General features: G+C 38.6%; 1 protein-coding gene and 1 pseudogene across 4 annotated transcripts in view; both read right to left on the reverse strand.

The window, feature by feature from the left end:
• The window catches only part of C27H11orf65 (chromosome 27 C11orf65 homolog), a 149,474-nt gene that overhangs the window by 78,734 nt on the left and 49,081 nt on the right, over nucleotides 1-21,659 (reverse strand). For all 4 annotated transcript variants that reach the window (XM_058289105.2, XM_058289106.2, XM_004470852.4 and 1 more), the window contains 2 exons: nucleotides 12,179-12,232; nucleotides 11,845-12,045 (listed from right to left, as the gene is read on the reverse strand). In XM_058289105.2, coding sequence (XP_058145088.1) covers nucleotides 11,845-12,045; nucleotides 12,179-12,232 — 255 coding nt within the window. The remainder of the gene's footprint in view (nucleotides 1-11,844; nucleotides 12,046-12,178; nucleotides 12,233-21,659) is intronic.
• On the reverse strand, nucleotides 14,688-21,230 carry LOC105747330 (protein DEK pseudogene; annotated as a pseudogene).

The raw sequence follows: 21,659 nt of genomic DNA on the forward strand, positions 1-21,659 counted from the left end.
AGAGGGATTGAGAAGTGACTGCTAAGGGGTAGGGTCTTTTTTATGAGTAATGAAAATGCTCTAATATTGATTGCAGTGATGAATGAACAACTCTGTGATTATACCAAAAGCTGTATGGTTGGTGAATACATTTCAATAAAATTTATTTTAAAACCTAGGGTAGTATATGGTAATCCAGTATTTTACGATTTTTCTGTAACCCTATAACGTCTCTGATAAAATAAATAAACCAAAAAACAAGGGAGTCAATCCAAAATAAATAAATAAATCATTAAACAGTTGGATAAACAGTAGCATTTCCCAGAGCAAGAAGTGGCAAAGTTAAAGAATAGAAGGATGGAACAACAAGGATTCAAGGTGGGTAGTAAAGTGGGGAAGGCCAGAAAAATTTCACGTATAATGACTAATTAAGTGGGTGGCAGTCTTAATGAGAAAGAACTAAAAATGACAAATGGATTAATGGAAAACTCATCATTTACATTTAAACCTTTAATTTCTAACTAAGCCTCCCTTTAAAGATATTTTAGATAACACCAAGATGGTAAGGAAGCCTGAGCACAGCGAAAAGAGTGCATTGACTTGTTGCTAAGATAATATTTGTTTCATGATCTGGTATTACCGGAGAAGGCAAACTTTAGATGCTGAGTTCAGGCAGTAGAATATCTAGATAAGTCCTCTCTGCTTCATGCAATAGTGATTCCTTTCACTTCTGTCTCAAATCCTCTCCTCATCCATCCTGTGGGTTTTCAGGACCTCTTTCCCCTTATTAATCATGTGGTTTCCTCTGAGAATAGGTTAATCACATATCAAAAGGCATAAAGTTTTCGCATTAGAGGAAAAAAATAGATTGCAACTACTCAGAAGACGACTATTGTGTGTGAAAGTGTTGGGAGAAATAGTGAGGTGTGAGGGTACTCCAGTTTTATGTGGTAATGGTTAGGGAATATTGCCAATACTAACAGTTATTACAGACAAGAGAGAACCAAGAAAAATGAAGCAAGAATGCTAAAAATTTAGTTGGTTATGTGAATTTAATATTAAGTATAGTTATTAGAGCATCCTACCTACAATATAGGAAATAGATTAATTCTGTTCTAAGTTTCATTTTATCACAATAGTAAATACTATATGCTTGGTCTTCATAAGTTTTATCCATAGAGTAGAGCTGTTTATTCCTACCATGTGACTATCCAGGTTCCAGGTCAAGGCAGCTGTCTAAGGTTATATAGTTTGGGCACAAGGTTATATAGTTCGGGCACTGTAAAAGATGCATGGCCAAAGAAGAGAAGTGACAGCTGAAGTCTACCTAGCAGGCCATTTCCTCCTAGAAGAAGGAGTACCATTTTTGTCTTTTCACAAGTGCTATCTGTTCACCAATCCATCTGTGGCAGTTTGATGTTTATGAATTCCAAAAATAGATATTGGGTTATGTTTGTAAACTGGTCTGTCCCTCCAGGCATATTAAATTATATTGGATTTAGAGGTTTCACTTTTACTTGATTAAATAATGATTAAGGAAGGCTTCAATTGGGCCACAGCAGTAGGACATTGCAGCCCTACCCCCTTGGTAAGGGGGTCTCACAAAGAAACTGCATCCCAGAGAAGGGAGGTTGGAGTTTTGAGCTGGAGCCTGGGAAGTAAGCACACACAGGAGAAGAGCAGCTGAGCCTGGAGAGAATAGAGCCCTGCAGAAAGAGACAGAGCCAGTTGCCTGTGAGTCTACAACTGGCCTTGTAGAGAGAGCAGGGCAGCTAAGCCCAGAAAGAAACAAGCCCTGGGAAGTAAGGAACCTAGAAAGCCTGAACTCTTGACAGACGTGAGCAGCCATCTTGTTCCAACACATGGCAAAAGACTTTGGTGAGGGAAGTAACTTGTGCTTTATGGTCTGGTAACTCTAAGCTTCTATTCCCAAATAAATACCCTTTACAAAAGTCAACAGATTTCTGGTATTTTGCATCAGGACCCCTTTGGCTGACTAACTAATCTTACCAAGGAGCTGTGTACACTCACAGAAAGAATTTTTAAATAATTTGCCTAGAGGCAAGGCAGTGGGACACATATTTAAAGTGGTGAGAGGCTGCCTTCCCCTTGGTGCGGGACATGACTCCCAGGGAAAAGCCTTCCTGGCACCAAGGGATTATTACCAAGTGCCAACTAGCAATGCAATTGGAAAAAGACCTTGACCAAAACAGGGAAATGGTAAATACAAATGAGTTTTTATGGCTAAGAGATTTCAAAGTGAGTCAGGAGGTCATTACAGAGGTTACACTTACGCATGTCTCATCAGGATCTCATTGACTGCCATAGTAAATAGTGCCTCAAATAGCAAGGCTCCTGAGGGCTCTAGAGACATCCAGACACTATAGGTAGGGCTGACAGCTCAAGTTTTGTACCCTGCCAGTGGACCTTACCTTGGAATTTATGCTCCCAAGTGTGACAGAATTGTAATGAGTTGTGGTTTCCTTACCCGTGGCTCTTCTGCCCCTTCCATTTGAACCTATAGTTAACTTGATAGATATATGTCCAAGAAACTTAAATCTTTGGTCTATCCATGTGCCATTTGGGCCCTGAATTTAGCAGAGTTGCTACACCTACTCTCTAGTTCATTGGATTCACCCAGGACAACTAACAAGGAGATGATGATGGACAATGCCCATCCAAAGGAACAGAGAGTGTCTGCAATTACAGGCAAGATAGTTCCATACTTCTGCCCCATAGGATCTAAATCCCTTCTCAATTAGAGGTAGAGTGGTCATCACCATCCCAAAATCCTCAGGATTGGGGAATGGACAATGGAGTAACATAGACTTACTATTATTCTACAGTAGATTTATTGTTGCTTTACCAATGGAAGAACTTTTTTCATTCATTCATGTGGAGGCATGGCCCCTGGAGGTCCTGAGGGGAGGGAGAGGGGGAAATAGGTGTAATATTGGGTCATTTTCAGGACACTGGAATTGTCCTGCATGACGTAGCAATGACGGATACAGGCCATTATATATTTTGATATAACTTACAAAATTGCATGGGACAGAGTTTAAACTATAATGTAAACTATAATCCATGGTTAGTGGCTATAGCAGGTTGATATTATTGATGAATTCAAAAGGAAATACTGGAATATGTTTGTAAACTGGTTTTCTCCTCTGGGCATGATTAAATTATGATTAGGGCTTTCATTGGGCCACATCAGTAGGACATTGAGTCCCCACCCCCTTAGTGGGCAGGGACTCACAGATAAAACTACACAGCAGAGGAGGTGGTTGGAATAGAGATGGTTCCTGAGTCATGGCAGAAGTCCCAGGGAAAGAGAGCTGTTTGTCTGACAGTCCACAGCTGGCCTTGTGGAGAGAGCACAGAAGCTGAGCCCAGAGAGAAATGGAGCCCCAGGGAGAGAGGAACACAAGAAGCCTGAACTCTTGGCAGACACTGGCAGCCATCTTTCCTCGACATGTGGCAAGAGACTTTGGTGAGGGAAGTAATTTATGCTTTATGGCCTGGTAGCTGTAAGCTTCTACCCCAAATAAATATCCTTTATAAAAGCCAACAGAATTCTGGTATTTTGCATCAGCATTCCTTTGACTAATACAGTGGCAATGCTTCAATATGTGTCCTTCACTTATAACAAATGTACCACACTAATGAAGGATGTTGTTAATGTGGGAAAGTGTGGGAGGGGGTGGGAGTGAGCATACTGAATCCCCTACATTTTTTATGTAACATTTATGTAATTTAAAGTTTCTTTTAAAAAAATAAATTAGGGAAACGGACTTGGCCCAGTGGTTAGGGCGTCCATCTACCACATGGGAGGTCCGCGGTTCAAACCCCGGACCTCCTTGACCTGTGTGGATATGTCCCATGTGCAGTGCTGATGCGTGCAAGGAGTGCCGTGCCACACAGGGGTGCCCCCCACGTAGGGGAGCCCCATGCGCAAGGAGTGCACCCGTAAGGAGAGCCGCCCAGCGCGAAAGAAAGTGCAGCCTGCCCAGGAATGGTGCTGCCCACACTTCCCGTGCCGCTAATGACAACAGAAGCGGACAAAGAAACAAGACACAGCAAAAAGACACAGAGAACAGACAACCGGGGGAGGGGAGGGGAATTAAATAAATAAATCTTTTTAAAAAAAATTTTTTAAAATAATAAAATGGTGAAAGGAAAAAACTGCCAACCAAGAATTCTCTACCTGACAAAACTGCCTTTCAAAAATGGAGATAGTGGAGTGGGTGTAGCTTAGTAGTTGAGCATGGGCTTTTTGTGTACAAGATCTGGGTTAAATACCTGATACCTCCTGAAAAAAATGGAGATAAAAATTTTTTAAATATCAATGAGGGTGCAATCAAGCCATTTCCAAAAGAGAGAATCATGAAAGCAACTAGATAAAAAATTTTAAAAAAAACAACTCATCATCTAATCAAGGGAGCCTCAATAAGGTTAAGCACTGGTTTCTCAAAAGAAACCAGAGGAGAGAAGGCAATGGAGTAACTAAGTGATGAAAGAAAAAAAACCAACTACAAACCAAAAATTCTATATCCATCAAAACTGTCCTTCAGAAATGAGGGAGAAATTATGTCATTTCCAGAGAAGCAAAAGCTAAGAAAGTTCATCACCACTAGACCTATCCTATAAGAAATGCTAAAGGGTAAGATCAATTGTGACTTTTACAGATTTAGAATGTTTAATTTAAATACCATGGCAAACATACAAAAAATATCTGAAAAATACAGAAAAAAAGAAATGAGAAGGGATCCTTAAGGGTTCACTACAAAAATGGGCAAAGGACTTTGTCTTAGTTTGTCATAGGGCTGCCAATGCAAAACACCAGAAATGTGTTGCCTTTTATAATGTGAATTTTATTTGGGGAAAAGCTTACAGTTCCAAGGCCATGAAATGTCCAAATCAAGGCACCATCAGAGAAGTTTTCTCATCAAGGTGGACTACTGGTGATCTTGACATCCTGCCAACTGGTAAGGCAAGATGGTGGCCCATCCCTGCTTTCCCCTCCAGGCTTGTTATCTTCCAGAGCTCAGCTGTGGATGATCAGGCATATGGCTTGTCTCTTTCTGGACCTCCTCTTTCAGCCTCAGCTGCTCTACTTTCTCCCTGAGCAAAGCTGGAGGTGATTGGGCATGTGTCCCTGGGCCTCATCTCCTTGAATCTCTCTGAGTTTCTGTCTGTAGGTGAACCTGGGGTCCTCTCTCTCACATGGAAGGGTCAAAATGGCAGAGCTTCCTTTCTCTATGTCTTTTGTTTCTCTGTGTGTGTCTTCAGTTTATATAAAACCCAGCAAAAGGGCAGAGAACCAACCTGGGTCACACCTCAATGATGCAGTTCAATCAAAAGTGCTAAAGTGGTCTCATTAAAAGTGATATTATCAAAGGTTCTTAACTGAGTCTAATCAAAAGGCCCCACTTACACTGCATTTACAAGCACAGGTATGTGTGACCTTAAGAACATAGTTTTCTGGAGTCCACAAAAGACAAACCAGGATAGGCTTAAATAGGCATTTCTCCAAATAAAATATATAAATGGCCAATAAGCACATGAGAAGATGCTCAATATCAGTAGCCATTAGGGAAATACAAATCAAAACCACAATGAGATACCACATCACACTCACTAGAATGCTACAATGGCCATTATTAAAACAAAGAAAGAAACAAGCACTGGCAAGGATGCAGAGAATTGGGAACTTTAGTACGTTGTTGGTGGGAATGCAAAATGGTGGAGCCACTGTGTTTGGCAGTTCCTCAAAAAGTTAAAGACAGAAGTACCATATTACCCAGCAATCCTATTGTAGGCATATATCCAGAAAGATTAAAAGCAGGGACTGAATCAGGTATTTGTACAGCTATGTTCATAGTAGCATTATTCACAAATGTCAAAAGTATAAGCGACCTGTATTAGTCAGCCAAAGGGGTGCTGAGGCAAAATACCAGAAATTGGTTGTTTTCATAAAGGGTTTTTATTTGGGGTAGGAGCTTACAGACACCAGGCCATAAAGCATAAGTTACTTCCCTCACCAAAGTCTATTTTTACGTGTTGGAGCAAGATGGCTGCCAACAGCTGCAAGGGTTCAGGCTTCCTGGGTTCCTCCCTTCCAGGGTCTTGCTTCTCTCTGGATTCAAGGTTCCTTTCTTCCCAGGGCTTGTTTCTTCCTGGGCTCAGGGTTTCTCTCTTTCTGGAGCTGGCTTCTCTTTCCTCTGTGAGCTTACTTCCCAGGGCTCCACCTTAAGGCTTCAGCATCAAACTCCAACATCAAAACTCCAACATCAAAAACCCTCAACTCTGTCCTTTGTCATGCCTTTTATCAATGCCCTAATGACCTGGGCCAATCAAAGCCGTAATCAAAACTTAATCACACCAAGGTACTGACCAGATTGCAAACATAATCCAATATCTATTTTTGGAATTCATAACCATATCAAACTGCTACACCACCCAAAAGTCTATCAGACATTGAATGGATCTATAAAATGTGGTATACACATTAAATGAAATATTATTCAGCCCTCAAAAGGAATAAAGTTCTGACACATGCTGCTATATAGATGAACCATGAAACATCATGTTGAGTGAAATAAGTCAGACACAAATGGATAGATACTGTACAATTCCACTTATATTAAATGGATAGAATATACAAATTCATAGAGACAGAAAGTAGAACACAGGTTACCAGAGTGGGGCAGGAGGATGAATGTGGAATTTTTACATAATGGGTACAGGGTTTCTGTTTGGCGTAATAGGAAATTTCTGATAACAGATAAGTGGTGAGGGTAGCACAACATTATAACAGTAGGGAAGAGAACGTGGCTTAGTTGATAGAGTGTATACCTACCATATGGGAGGCTCCAGGGTTTGATCCGCAGGCCCTCCTGACTCGTGTGGTAAGCTGGGCCACATGCAGAGCTGCTGCATGCAATGAGTGCCATGCCACACAGGGGTGCTCCTGCGTGGGGATGCCCCATGTGCAAGGAGTGCGCCCTATAAGGAGAGTCACCCTGTGTGAAAAAAGTGCAGGCTGCCCAGGAGTGGTGCCACACACACAAGATCTGATGCAGCAAGATGACATAACAAAAAAACAAAAACAAAAAAACAAAACAACATTGTAACAGTGATTAAGATTAATCCCCTTGGGAAACGGACTTGGCCCAGTGGTTAGGGCATCCGTCTACCACATGGGAGGTCCGCAGTTCAAACCCCGGGCCTCTTTGACCCGTGTGGAGCTGGCCCATGCACAGTACTGATGTGCGCAAGGAGTGCTGTGCCATGCAGGGGTGTTCCCCGTGTAGGGGAGCCCCATGCGCAAAGAGTGCGCCCCCTGAGGAGAGCCGCCCAGCGCGAAAGAAAGTGCAGCCTGCCCAGGAATGGCGCCACCCACGCTTCCCGTGCTGCTAATGACAACAGAAGCGGACAAAGAAACAAGACGCAGCAAATAGACACAGAGAACAGACAACCGGGGGGGAGGGGGGATTAAATAAATAAATAAATCTTAAAAAAAAATAAATAAATAAAAATAAACCCTTGAATTGTATATTTGGGAATGGTTGAAATGAGAGTCCGTGTTGTGTATGTTTCTACAATTTAGAAAAGAGAAGGAGATTAAGAGGCAACAACTAAAGGAAATACATCATCCCAGACTGGATCTAATAATGGAGGAGAAATTGCCCAAAAGAATATTATTGGGCTATATGAAAAATTGGAGCTTTATATCAATGCTAAATTTCTTCAACTTGACAACTTACCTAAAGAGGTTACATAAGTGAATATTCTTGATCTTAGGACATGTACATGGAAATATCAAGTATTCAAGGAGCATGATGTATACAACTTACTCTTAATTGTCTAGACAATAGATGATGGATAGAAGCTAGACAGACAGATGCATACATAGGAAAGGAGTGAGGGAGGGAAGAAGGAAGGGCAAATGCACAAAACCTCAAAAGGTGATAGATCTGCATATCTGTACTGGAGTTCTTCATACGGAGTTGATATTATTTCTGCAACTTTCCTGTGAGTTTGAAATTCTTTGAAAATAAAAATATTTAAAAATTAAAGAGTATTGCTTGTAATTACTGATGGTCCTCTTTATGGGAATTTATCTAGCCCTGCCTGGGCATGGAGGAGGCTAGTGGCAGAATGGAACTGGAATATGTATCAGAGACTGCTGTTTTCCCCCTATATCATTTCTTCCCTTTTCACTAGAACAGAATCCCCTTTTGTGGCTGAGCACATGACTGCTTAGAATAAAGACATTTCCTCTTTCTTCCTTGCTGCCAGGTATATCTGTGTGTTTGTTTTCTTCTTGCTGATGAGTATGTGATTGTAATGGCAAGATGTAGAACAACCATCTCGGACTACCCTGTAACCTTGGGAATGGCAGATAACTTTAGTCCCTGAACAACTGTGCAGTACTATGCAAGCCCTGGACCATATAGCTTCAGACTTCTACATGACTGAAAAGTACAGTTTAAGCAACTATTATTGTGGGACAATTCTAACGAACTACAAAATTATGGCCTTCCTATTCAGACACCAGAGATAATCACTTTGAAATCTAAGATGGTATTTTTTATACTCTGAACCAACCTTCCTGCTGTGCCTCTGGTCAGATTCACCTTTTCTCTACATAGATGGTATTCTCACTGAGAAGTATACTGTCCATTTTATTCTCACTGAGAAGTATATAGTCCATCTTTATTACTGGTAGATTTGATATTTGCAAATTTGCCTACTTGCTAAAATTTGTTTATAATCCCCAAATCCCAATACTCTCCATAGTTTTCTGATCATTCGCAGACATGCACAGAGTGCTGAAAATTCTGGGTCACCAGAGGCACATGCTCCCAACTGAGGTTGAACAAGACAAAACTCTGACTTGTTTCAGCTTTCATGCTGGTAAACAAGTGACCCTTTTGCAGTATATTTAGTGTTACATTTTTGTATCATTGTGTTTTTTTGTTGACTTCTGTGCTTAAAATGGCCCCAAAGTATAATGATCAAGTACTGTCTAGAGTTCCTAAGCACAAGAAGGCTTTGATATGCCTTACAGAAAAAAAACGTGTGTTAGGTAAGCTTCCTCCAGGCAAGAGTTATAATGCTGTCGGCCATAAGTTCATGTTAATGAACCAACTATTTAATGAGCTCCAACTACTGCTCCCCATTGGAATTTATGATTAAACTTGCTTAAACTCATGTTCAGAGGATCTGTTTAAATGTATCTCTTAAGATGTTCTCAGGATAATGATACTGTTTCTAGATAGGGTTAAATGAGGATAGTCTCTAAAAAGGCTGGTGAAACAAAAACTTCCTAAGGAATCACTGTATGCACACTTAAGGAGGAAGCAAAAGATATAAAGTGTCTTTAAGCAGAAACATATAAAGCAAGGTTATGTATTGATTGAGGCTTGCAGAAACCTAACCCTGTACTTTCCCTAGGGGAAACAGTTCAGTATTTGCTAATTCCATGTACCAGGCAACTTTATAGAACATAACTATGGCAAACAATGATAATCAGCAGTAGTTTGTAGTCAAGCTCTTCTTTTTTTTTTTGCCCTAATTCTAGATGTGGGCATTTCTCCAACTTGAACATATCCACAACTTTTAACATCTCCACAAGTTAATGAATTAGTACCATCTCAAATATTACATGTCAGTAAGGCAACAGGATGAAATTGCCTTCTCTTTGTGCACTTTGATAAGGTTCTCCATGATCTGGCCCCACTTAACTCTCTGGACTAATCTCTTGCCTCTCACAACCTTACATATTTTGTTCCAGCTATAATAAGAAACATAGATCTAGAAATAGATATAGATATATAATCTTCCTCTAGGCCTTTGAACATGTTATTCCATTTGCCAAGAAAGCCTTTCCCTACTCTCTTCATCGGGTTAACTACTACTTCTCCTTTGGTGTAAGCTTAGGTACTGGTTCCTCTGTCATCCTCCCTAAATCACCAGGACAGAGTTAGGTACTCCTCCTATGTATCTGCCACAACATTATGTATTTGCCCCTATTAAAGCTCTTAACACATCTATACAGTCTACTGAAGGGTCCTATTTACTTGACTATCTCCCTAATTAAAGACAATCTACCTTAGAATCTAGTACAATGCCTGACATATTGCTGGTATACAACAAAATTTGTTGAACGAACAAATGAATTCACAACTTGATAATATAAGGGTAAATATAAACTGAAAGAGAAAAATATTAATTTTCCCTGGTGCAAAGAGACTCCCCTTTCTTTCCTTTTCTTACAGCATTTTCTTTTTAAAACTTGTAATTGTAAATTCTTTCAACACCTCTTTGAGATATATGTAAATCTTTTTAAAGCTGTGAAAGGCTTTGCCAGCTTTACAACCCAGGAATGTACTTCTCAAGGACTTGGTAGCCATCTCTCTGAAAGGTAAACATCAAGGAAGATAGCATCCTTCTCTTCCCATTCCCATGATTTAACTATCCACCCTATCATAGAGATATGAGAAGATTTACTATTCCCTTGGACAGAGGCAATTAGCAAAAACAAAGGTCACCCCAATACCAGGTCAATTTAAGATGAACTATGTGTGACAAATTGTACTGTCAAGTTCTGTTACTTATTGTAACTTATTTTTTATAGTTCTTGTTTATCATGAGTATATGCGTGTAACAGGTTGTATCTGTATGACTACATAAAAAGGTGGAATTTATTTCTTTGCAATCTCTTTAGCAGATTACCTGTGATATATCACATTACAGTTTTGTGCTTATTCAATAATAAAATAGTTTTCTTTTCTCGCTTACCCTTGTGGAAAGGTTTTCTTGGTTGGGAGATTTCATTTAAATCAATTTCCCCAACAATAATTTTCACTTTTCATAATAGTATATTACACATACCACATTATACAAACTATCTACCAGAAGTTGAGAATTTGAGTGAAGATATTTGAGGTTGTATAAACAGACTTCTAGGGCTGTAGAACCAGAATATGTTAACCTATACAATATAGGCTTACAAATATTTGTAGGTAGAAATGACCTATAAAAAAGGAGCTTAATCCTGGGTGTCTATAGCAAAGCCACTGAATCACATATATCCATTAGTAACTGGGTATATTTAACATCATTCTGTTCATTTCACATGAGTATATGTTAAATTCCCCAATATCATAAAAATTCAAATGATTCTCCATCAGTCTTTGTTATTACAGCTGTCTAAGAGAAAATACATTGTTCTCAAGAATTTCCACCTCTGGACCAAGGAATAACATAAAGTTGACAAATCTTCAAATTTCCTTTGTTATAAAGATAGTAGAAATACTGATAATCAGAGTACAAGAGTACCTAAAGATGGCCTACATTCAAGGCTGATTATAAAAAGTAGAAGTAAATGTGGGAAAAAAGACAAACTGCTATATCTTCAAATATTATTTAAGCATTTAAGTTAACCCCAGAATAGTTCATTTAAATGAGTATAATTTACATTTTTTACTAAAATGTATTATTTTTAAGCGTCTATGGCTCAATTGATTGGTCTCCTGTCTACCATATGGGAGGCCCTGCTTCGTGTCCCAGGGTCTCCTTGTGAAGGCAAGCTGGCTGGCGCCCATGGAGAGCTGACGGCCTACACCCACAGAGAGCTGGCGCAGGAAGATGACGCAACCAAGGGAGTCAAGCAGATACAGAAGAACGCGCAGTGAATGGACACAGAGCAGACAGCAAGCCAGCCACAAGGGGTGGTGGGGATAAATAAATAAATAAATAAAGTGTATTGTTTTAAAAAATAATTTAAAAATTAATGTTAAAAAGACAAAAAAGTCTCTAAATATGTATAATTCAAAATTCTTATTTCTCTATTCTTACTTTATCAGAAACAGGCCTCCAGCCATTGTTCTCTATACGACGATACCAGCCACTATGGTCTTCTTCCTGAGGATTATCACTTTTAAAATATGATGTTTGTTTTGCTGGAAGTTTTGTGTAATCTCTAGGGCTGTTAGCACACAAATCTTCAATATGTCTGTGAGTGAAAATTTTGTAGTATATATTGGGTGGAAATTTAACCTGTATATAAAAAAGTTCAAAAGACAATTATAGTATAACTATAAAAAATGCTTTACATTTAAAAATTATATCTTTCAAATTTCACATAAGTGTGCTTTAAAAAACTACTAAATAAGAATTCATCTATACTTACTCCACCTAATCTGAATCGTACATTAATGCCAGCAGCAGCATCTAGAAGCTCTGCCTATAAGAAAAATATATTATTCTTCAACATTTTATATATAACAATTCATTTCTTTCTCACTGTTATTTTAAAAGTTACTATTGTTTATGAAATAGACCTAAAATAATTCACTTTAAATTAGAAATTACTTTCAGACCTAAGAACTTACTTTCTTATTGAACACCCAATAAGTAAAACAGTGTATGATCACTGGAAAAAATATACCAACTGTTTCCTTTCTATGCAATACCTAAGTATAAAAGCCAAATGATTTGTTTATTCATTAAGCAGAAGTTTTAAACCACTCCACAAATATATGGTGTTATAAATAGAATTTTACCTTACATGTTAATTCAGAGAAAAATTTGAGACTGTTTAGCCTAAGTTCAACACCAGATGACCTATACTGGGTAATTCTTGTTAAATAAAAAATACAGAAATAAGTTTGGTAAGAATTGTATATAATTTAAAAAAAAAGAATTGTATATAATAGGTCTAATTTATGTCCTGTGCCACACAAAAAATAAAGAAAAATTATTTGAAGAAAGTTCAACCTTGTTTCCTGATATTAAGTTAGATGAGAAAAAAAGATGTTATCCTTAAGTTATTCAGTCTATAAACCCTGAAAGACATTAGTTTTGCAGAACTTTTAGACATTAAAAAAACAACATGCACATATATATACATTTACTCACTAACATGGACAAAACTGAAATGTATAGTACCATGGATTTTTACATAGTATATCACCATGAAATCAACACTAGATCAAAATATACAATATATTTACCATCCAGTTGGTTCCCTCATGTCCCCTCCCACTTGATTTCCTCCAAAAATCCCTTTATTCTGACCTACAGCACCATAGCACCATAGATTAGGTGGGTTTTTTTTTTTTTGGGGGGGGTGGCTTGCTTTTTAAATTATCCCCCAACCTTTTATTTTGAAAATGTTCAATCCTACAGAAAAATCACAAGAATGATTCAAACACCTATATCCCTTAATCTAAATTCTACAATTATTAACATTTGCCACATTTGCTTTCCTCTGTTTCTCTTCTGTGTCTGTTTCTGTCTATACACACACACACATTTTGCTTTTGTTGTGTTGAAGAGTTTAAATGAAAATTGTAGCCAACCAAAAACTAGTTTTTTTGGGCGGCGGACTTGGCCCAGTGGTTAGGACGTCCGTCTACCACATGGGAGGTCCGTGGTTCAAACCCTGGGCTACTTGACCCGTGTGGAGCTGGCCCACGTGCAGTGCTGATGCGCGCAAGGAGGGCTGTGCCACGCAGGGGTGTCCCCCGCGTAGGGGAGCCCCACGCGCGAGGAGTGCACCCCATAAGGAGAGCTGCCCAGCGTGAAAGAAAGTGCAGCCTGCCTAGGAATGTTGCCGCACACATGGAGAGCTGACACAACAAGATGACGCAACAAAAAGAAACAGATTCCCGTGCCGCTGACAACAGAAGCGGACAAAGACAACACAACAAATAGACACCAAGAACAGACACCCAGGTGGGTGGGGGGGAGGGGAAGAGAAATAAATAAATAAATCTTTAGAAAACAAAAAAACCCACAAAAACTAGTTTTTGCCTGCTTTTGAACTTCATATAAAAGGAATTATACAGTTCATTTACTGTAAGCCAAATAGTAAAAATTTCCCAAGTTTTTGAAATTGTTTTGATGTTAGTCTGTCCTTACTATAAAATGTATCTACAGATACTTTTGCAGAATTAACACTAAAACTACAAATTTATGACTTCCAAGGCAAAGCAGAACTATCGGTTCCTTCAGTTACCTTTACTAAATTTTGACTTTTCACTGCTCCAGCATACCATCTGGCTGAACACTGACATTTCATAGTTTGTAACTGGAAAGATACCTACCTATATGAATTTAAAAATTGATCTGCACAAAAGAAATAAAAAAATTTATATATAACAAATTTGTTTTTAAAAATACAAAAATAACATCTTGTCACTTTTGTCATGCTGACATGCATGACATACATGACAATCTGACATACATGCAGGAGAAAAATCCAGATTGAGCCATCTGGAGAGCTGTAGCTTGTAAATGTTTCATATGATAAACACACTGCCACTGTGTTTTCAGACTGACAGAAGATGTGCATTCAAAATATTTCATATACTAAATACTGCAATAGTCTCTGCATGTATATTTGCTGGTTCTAATAGCTTCTGTTCTACTTGAATAAAAAGTATGTCTTAAGCAAACTAATATTAAGCACAATAAAAAACAAAAAACAAAAAACCACAGTTCAAGAATCTAAGACCTTATATAAAGAAATCCAAAATGTACAAACTACAACCATAAAAGCAAGGAACAATTACTGCCATGCAAGACTTTATAAACTAAATACTACATAAAAAAGCAATTTAAAATGGCAAGCTCGAGTTTATATAACACTTAAGATCCAAAGATCAGCAGTAAAGTTCTATCAACATAATGCTTAACAAGAATTTAGAAAAGGAAATACGTTCTTTTTGCTGGTATAATGGTATAAATCAGATCTTCAAATCCATGGGAACAAGTCATCTGTTTCTAACATCTATCTCAAGAAATTAGCTCTTTAACAGTTGTTTTTATGAATTCCTTTCTTTTGGTTAAATCATCAGCAGGATAATTTTCATACACCTCTTTGCAAATTTGCTTCATTGTGACTTCCTCCAAATTAGCATTGGCTAATAATTTCTTCACTGTTTCCTTTAACTGTCTGTAGGCAGTTTCTTCAATTTTTTAATTAAAGGTTCATGGTCTGAACTATCCTCAGATTCACTTTCTTTTTTGAACTGTTTTGATTCTTCTTGGTGGTGCTACTATCTGCCTTCTTAACATGAGCACTTTTCACAGACTTTTTACTTTTAGGAGTGGCTTTATGCTTAGGCTTTTCTCTTTTAGATGACTTTTTCAGTGGCTCTTTGCTTTCTTTATCCTTATCGTCTGAAGACTCTGCCTTGTTTTTCTTTTCATCTTCATCACTACTGGACTCATCTGACAGAATTTGAGGACATTTGGTTCGCTTAGCTTTCCTTGCCATTCCAGAACTGTTCTGTTCCTTTCTGCTGCCTTTGCTAGAAGTTTTTTTTGGATTTTGGCAAGAGTTTGCCAGAAGGTTTTGGATGCATTAAAAAATTCAAGATCCGCTTCACCAGTTTACACTATTTACACCTGATCTTTCCAAATCAAGGACCTCACAGATACACTTCAACATGGCATTTCTAAATTTTTTCAACAGTTCTTCCTTCTTTTTATATTGGACACTTTCTTTTTCAAATGGAAAGCCACTGAACTGACCCACATTCTTCTTTAATGAGGACTGTGTCTGGTCTGTTGTAAGACAGTTTGTGTCAATTTCTGAGTTCATCCGTTTTCTTCTTACTCAGAAAGAAATGTATCCTTTCAATTTCACAAAGTTTTTGCCCTTTCCCTTGTGCAATTGTAAATGGTTCTCTTTGTAAAGAGGAGACTTGCATTGTCAATCTCTCCACTTATTTCTTTTCCCTCTTGCCTTCCACAATGAGACTCTTTTCTTTCTCTTCGTCCTCGTCACTTTCTTCTCCCCATCCGGGAAGCTCCGGCTCCTTCAAGGAGGCAGGCTGCCCGGGGTTCCCCTCTCCCTCCGCAGCGGGCGCAGAGGATGACGAGCCTGCAACCGCGGGTCCAGGGCGCGCCAGGCGGCACGAAGAGGCTGTGGGCAGCGCGGGCCGAGGGGAAGGCACGCATGACGCTGCACCACGCTCCCCGCCGCCCAGGACAACAAGACTCTCTTCATATATTATTAACACTTATTTAACTTGTTACAGTTTTAAGTAAAAACTTTCCAAAATGTATACTCAATAATAATCGTTAAAAGTTTTGCAGTATAAAAAAAATTATCATTTATAGGAGCATTACATAGCTAGGTGAAATCTAACAAAAAATATTCAAGATCTTTATACAGAAGAATATAAAACACTGTTAAGAGAAAATACAGAGACCTAAATAATGTTGTTGCATTTTGGGTTTTTTGGAAGACATACAGATAGGAAATTTGGTGAGTGTCACAGTTTTGTAAGGGATCAACACCTATGAAAGGAAGGGAGAGAAAGCAGAATTGAGCAGAGGTAAAATGTGAACTGCATTACAGGTCCCACAAAGCCTGGGCCAATCCTACAGGGACTCTAAAATGAATACTGCCCAAGACAGTTGCTCCACATCAGGCCACTATTCACTCATTGCACATGGGCAGCCTGGAAAGGGCTGACTGTGTAAGGCAGCTCTCTGTCCTTAAGGTAAAGGCTGAAGGAGCTGACAGTTGGATGCTATGTGCTAACTACAATCTCTGCAAGTGGGCAATAAGCCTTTTCAAGAGGAGGTCCAGAGAAATGGATGTGGCTCAAGCACTGGATGCCCACATACCACATGGGAGTCCTGGGCTCAGTTTCCGGTGCCTCCTAAATACAAGCAAGACAGTAAGCTGACGTGACAAGCTGGCGCAGTGAGCTGATGCAACAAGATGACACCATGAAGAGAAAAAAGGAGAAAAGCACGAGAGACTCAACAAGCAGGGAACGGATGTGGCTCAAGTGATTAGGCACCTCCCTCTTACATAGGAGGTCCTGGGTTTAGTTCCCAGTGCCTCCTAAAAAGAACATGAGCACACACAAAAAACAGATACAAAGAAGATGAGCATACAACCAACAGACACAGAGAGCAGACAGCGAGTGTAAACACTGGGGTGGGGAAGAATAAAGAAATAAATATTTTTTTTTAAAAAGGAGACCCATGTTCATGGATTCGTGCTCTCCATATTGTAAAGATATCAGTTTTCCTCAAAATGATCTACATATTCAATATAATCCCAATGAAATCTCAATAGATGTTTGGGAATTGACAAGCTAATTCTAAAAGTTACATTGAAATTCAAAGTATCCATGAATAGCTAGAAAATATCTTCTTGAAGAAAAATTATAAGATGGAAGATTTCCCTACCATATAACACTTGTTGAAACTGTAGAAATTACAAGGGTAGAAAAACAGACCAATGAAATAGAACAGAGAATTTAGAAACAGACCTACACATAAACGAGCACTTGATTCATGATAAAGGTGGTAGAGCTGAGCAGTGGGAAAAGGAATATCTCTTTACTAAATGGTGTTTAATCACTTGGATATCCATATGGAAGAATATGAAAGTTGACCTCCACTTCCTACCACACAAAAATCAATTGCAGGTAGATTATAGAACTAAATATGAAAAACAAATCAATAGGGCTTCTATAATATAAGAATATTTCCATGTCCTTTGAGTTAATAAAGACAACAAAAAAAGGAACAATCATACAGAAAAAATTTTGGTAAGATGGTCTACCTTAAAACTGACTTCTGTTCATCTGCCCTTAAGATGGCAGAGTGAGATGCTTCAGGTCTCCATCTCCCCACAGAAATTTTGAATAGACAGCAAGAACTGGCTGAAACATCTCTTAGGGCTCCAGAGAACAGTTAAAGGACAGTAGTAACAGGGTGAATGCTGAATCAAGAAAAAGTCTTCCTAAAAGTGGTAGGATACTGTAGTGCCCTGGCCTGCCCTTTTCTGACCCCTCACCAGCTCAGCGTGGAGCCAGCCCATGTACCCAGTGTGGATCACTGGTCCCAGTTCCAAAGGGAGCAGAGTTGCCCTCTTGAACATGCTGCAAGCACGTTATGTCTGGTCTAATCTCTGTTGGTGCCTTAAGAACTTGCCCTGCTTATAGAAGGTAGCTCATTCAGTCTGAATGATTTCAGTTATAAAGAAAAGTATATAGTGCCTGCAGAACCTGTGTGATACTATCAAGCATACCAACATACATATTGTAGGAGTAACAGAAGAAGAAAGAGAGAAAGGGACAGAGAGAATATTCGAGGAAATAATTGCTGAAAACCTTTCAAATTTAACAAAAGACATGAATATAGACATACAAAATGCTCAACAAACTCCATACGGGATAAGTCAAATAGACACATACTGTGGCATATTATAATCAGACTGTCAAACACTAAAGATAAAAAGAGAATTCTGAAAGACAGAGGGGAGCAAGACATCATGTACAAAGGAACGTTTCGTGGGAAAACATGGAGTAAAGAAGGCAGTGGGACGACATATTTAAAATGCTGAAAGCAGAAATTGCCACGAAGAATTCTATATCCAGCAAAACTTTCAAAAATGAGGAGGTAGAAGGACATTCTATTTTCATGAATTGGAAGACTAAATATTGTTAAGATGTCAATCCTACCCAAAGCTATTTATAGATTCAACACAATTCCAATAAAAATTCTAACAACTGTCTTTGCAGAAATGGAAAAGCCAATCATCAAATATATATGGAAGGGTAGGGGCCCTAAATAAATAAGGCCACCTCGATAAAAGAAGAACAAATCTGGAGGACTTACATTTCATGATCTTAAAACTTATTACAATGCCACAATAACCAAAACAGCATAGCATGGTACTGGCACAAGGACACACATAGAGACTAGTAGAATAGAACTGACAGATCAGAAATCAAACCTCATTTTTATGGCCAATTATTTTTAACAAGGTGGTAAAGACCACTGAATTGGGAAAGAATATCTTCAACAAATGGTGCTGGGAAAACTGGATCTCCATTTGCAAAAGAAAGGAGGACCTTTACCTCTCACCTTATGCAAAAATCAATGCAAAATGGGTAAAAAACTTAAATATAAGAGCCAGAACTATCAAACTCCTAGAAAAAAATGTAAGGAAGCATCTTCAGTACCTTGTGGTAGGCAATGGTTTCTTAGACTTCATACACAAAGAACAAGCTATAAAAGAAGAAATAAATAAATGGGACCTTATCAAAATTTAAAACTTTGGTTCCTCAAAGGACTTTACATGAAAGTAAAAAGACAATGTAGAAACCACATATCCAGTAAAGGTTTAATGTCCAGAATATAAAATGAAATCCTTCAACTTAACAATAAAAAGACAAGCAACCCAATTTAAAATGGCAAAATACTTGACTAGATATCTTTCCAATGAAGATATACAAGTGGCCAGAAAGCACATGAAGACATGTTCAACATCGTTAGCCATCAGGGAAATTAAAATAAAAATCACAATGAGATACCATTTTATACCCATCAGAATGGCTATTTAAAAATTTAAAAAACCAACAGAAAATAACAAGTATTGGAGGGGATGCACAGAAACAGGAACACTTATTCATTGCTGGTAGCAATGTAAAACGATGTAGACATTGTGAAAGACAGTTTAGGAGTTCCTCCGAAAGTTAGGTATAAAATTAACATATGACCTGACAATCCCACCCTGAGTTATATACCCAAAAGAACTGAAAGCAGGAACTCAAACAGATATTTTCATACCAATGTTCATAGCAGTTTATTCACAATTGTGAAAAGATGGAAACAATGCAAGTGTCGATCAACCAATGAACTGATAAACAATGTGGTATCCAAAGACAACAGAATATTATTCAGCCTTAAAAGGGAATCAAGTCTGATACATGCAACAATATGGATGAACCTTGAAGACATCATGTTGAGTGAAATAAGCCAGACACAAAAGGACTAATATTGTATGATCTCACTGATAGGACGTTAGAATAGGCAAACTCAGTCAGAATCTAGAATGTAGGTTACCAGGGGACAGGGTAGGGATTAGGGAATGGGGGTTAGTGCTTAAAATGTACAGCATTCCTATTTGGAATGATTGAAAAGTTTGGTAATGGATGGCGGTGATGGTAGCACAACACTGAACAGAACAGCAATGAAATATATATCTGAATGTGGTTAACATGGAGATATTAGGTTGTATATATGGTAACAGAATAAAATTTTTGAAAAAATCCATGGAACTACACTACACAAATTGTGACTCATAAGTTAAAACATGGAGTATAGTTACTAGTATAATTATAAAAATGTGCTTTCATCAATTGTAACAAATGTACCACACCAATGCCAGGTGTCAATAATAGGGTGGTATATAGGAATTCTATATTTTATGCATCATTGTTCTGTAAACCCAAAACTTCTCCAATAAATAAAAAATGAGGGAGGGATTAAGACATTCCCAGATAAACAAAAGCTGGGGGAGTTTGTTACCACTAGATCGTCCCTACAAGAGACACTAAAGAGAATTTTGCTGGTTGAAAGGAAAGGATAAAAGACAATAGATTTACAGCATTTGAAAATAAAGAAAGATCTCTGGTGAGGGTAATGACATGGGATAAATGCCAGTACTACTGTGTTTTTGGTTTATAACTCCATTTTTTACTTCCTACAGGATCTAAAAGGCAAAGCATAAAATACAACAATAAATCAGAGGCTTTGAACTTATAATATGTAAACATGTAATTAATTATAAGAACTACATAAAGGTGGGATGATGGAGGCGTATTGGAACATAGTTTGTGTACTTCTGAAGTTAAGATGGTATCAAAGCTAACAAGTTTGTTAAAGATTTGGGAGGTTAAGTATTAACCCTGTGGTAACTAAAAAGAAAGTATGAAAGAATATGCAAGCTAATAGACACAAAAGTTAGAATACAAGTTACAGGGGCAGGGGAATGAGGAGTTGAGGCATAATGGGTATAGGGTTTCTGTTTGGGATAATAGGAAAGTTTTAGTAATGGAAGGTAGTGAGGGTACTGCAATATAGCAAATGTGATTAATCCCACTGAATGGTATTGCTTAGGAGTGACAGACATGGGAAAGTTTATGTTTTATATATGTTCCCACAATTTAAACAAAAAACAAAAAAGGAATAACAAATGAGACAATGGCAATTAAATGCAATACACGATCCTGGATGGGATCTAACAGGGGAAAAGCCCGGCGATTGCCAGGCTGCCGTAGCTCCGAGAGTCCCGCCTGCCTTGTAGTCACCGCCCCGGCCCCCGCGCCGTTGTGGAGGTCTGTGCTCTTGAGTTCCACGGCTGCGAGAGCCGGCTGCGTCCCCTCCCCGCCGCCGCCAAAAAGTGGATCTTCAAGGACCATTCACTGGAACACAGATGCGTGGAATCCGCTAAGATCCTAGCGAAATATCCCGACCGGGTTCCGGTGATCGTGGAAAGTCTCAGGCTCTCAGATTGTTGACATTGACAAACGGAAGTACCTGGTTCCTTCTGATACCACTGCGGCTCAATTCACGTGGATCGTCAGAAAAAGGATCCAGCTTCCTTTTGAAAAGGCAATCTTCCTATTTGTGGATAAGACATTCCTGCAGTCCAGCGTTAACTATGGGACAGCTCTATGATAAGGAAAAGGATGAAGATGAATTCTTGTATGTGGCCTATAGCAGAGAGAACACTTTTGGCGTCTGAGGCCTTGCACTGGGTTAGGTGCACTGTTCCTGCTTGTTGTATCTTATAAATAGACAGCTGTTTTCAGTTATTACAGAACCTTTAACATGCATTTGTAACTGGA

This window comes from Dasypus novemcinctus, chromosome 27 (assembly GCF_030445035.2).
Source record: "Dasypus novemcinctus isolate mDasNov1 chromosome 27, mDasNov1.1.hap2, whole genome shotgun sequence".
Lineage (NCBI taxonomy): Eukaryota > Metazoa > Chordata > Mammalia > Cingulata > Dasypodidae > Dasypus > Dasypus novemcinctus.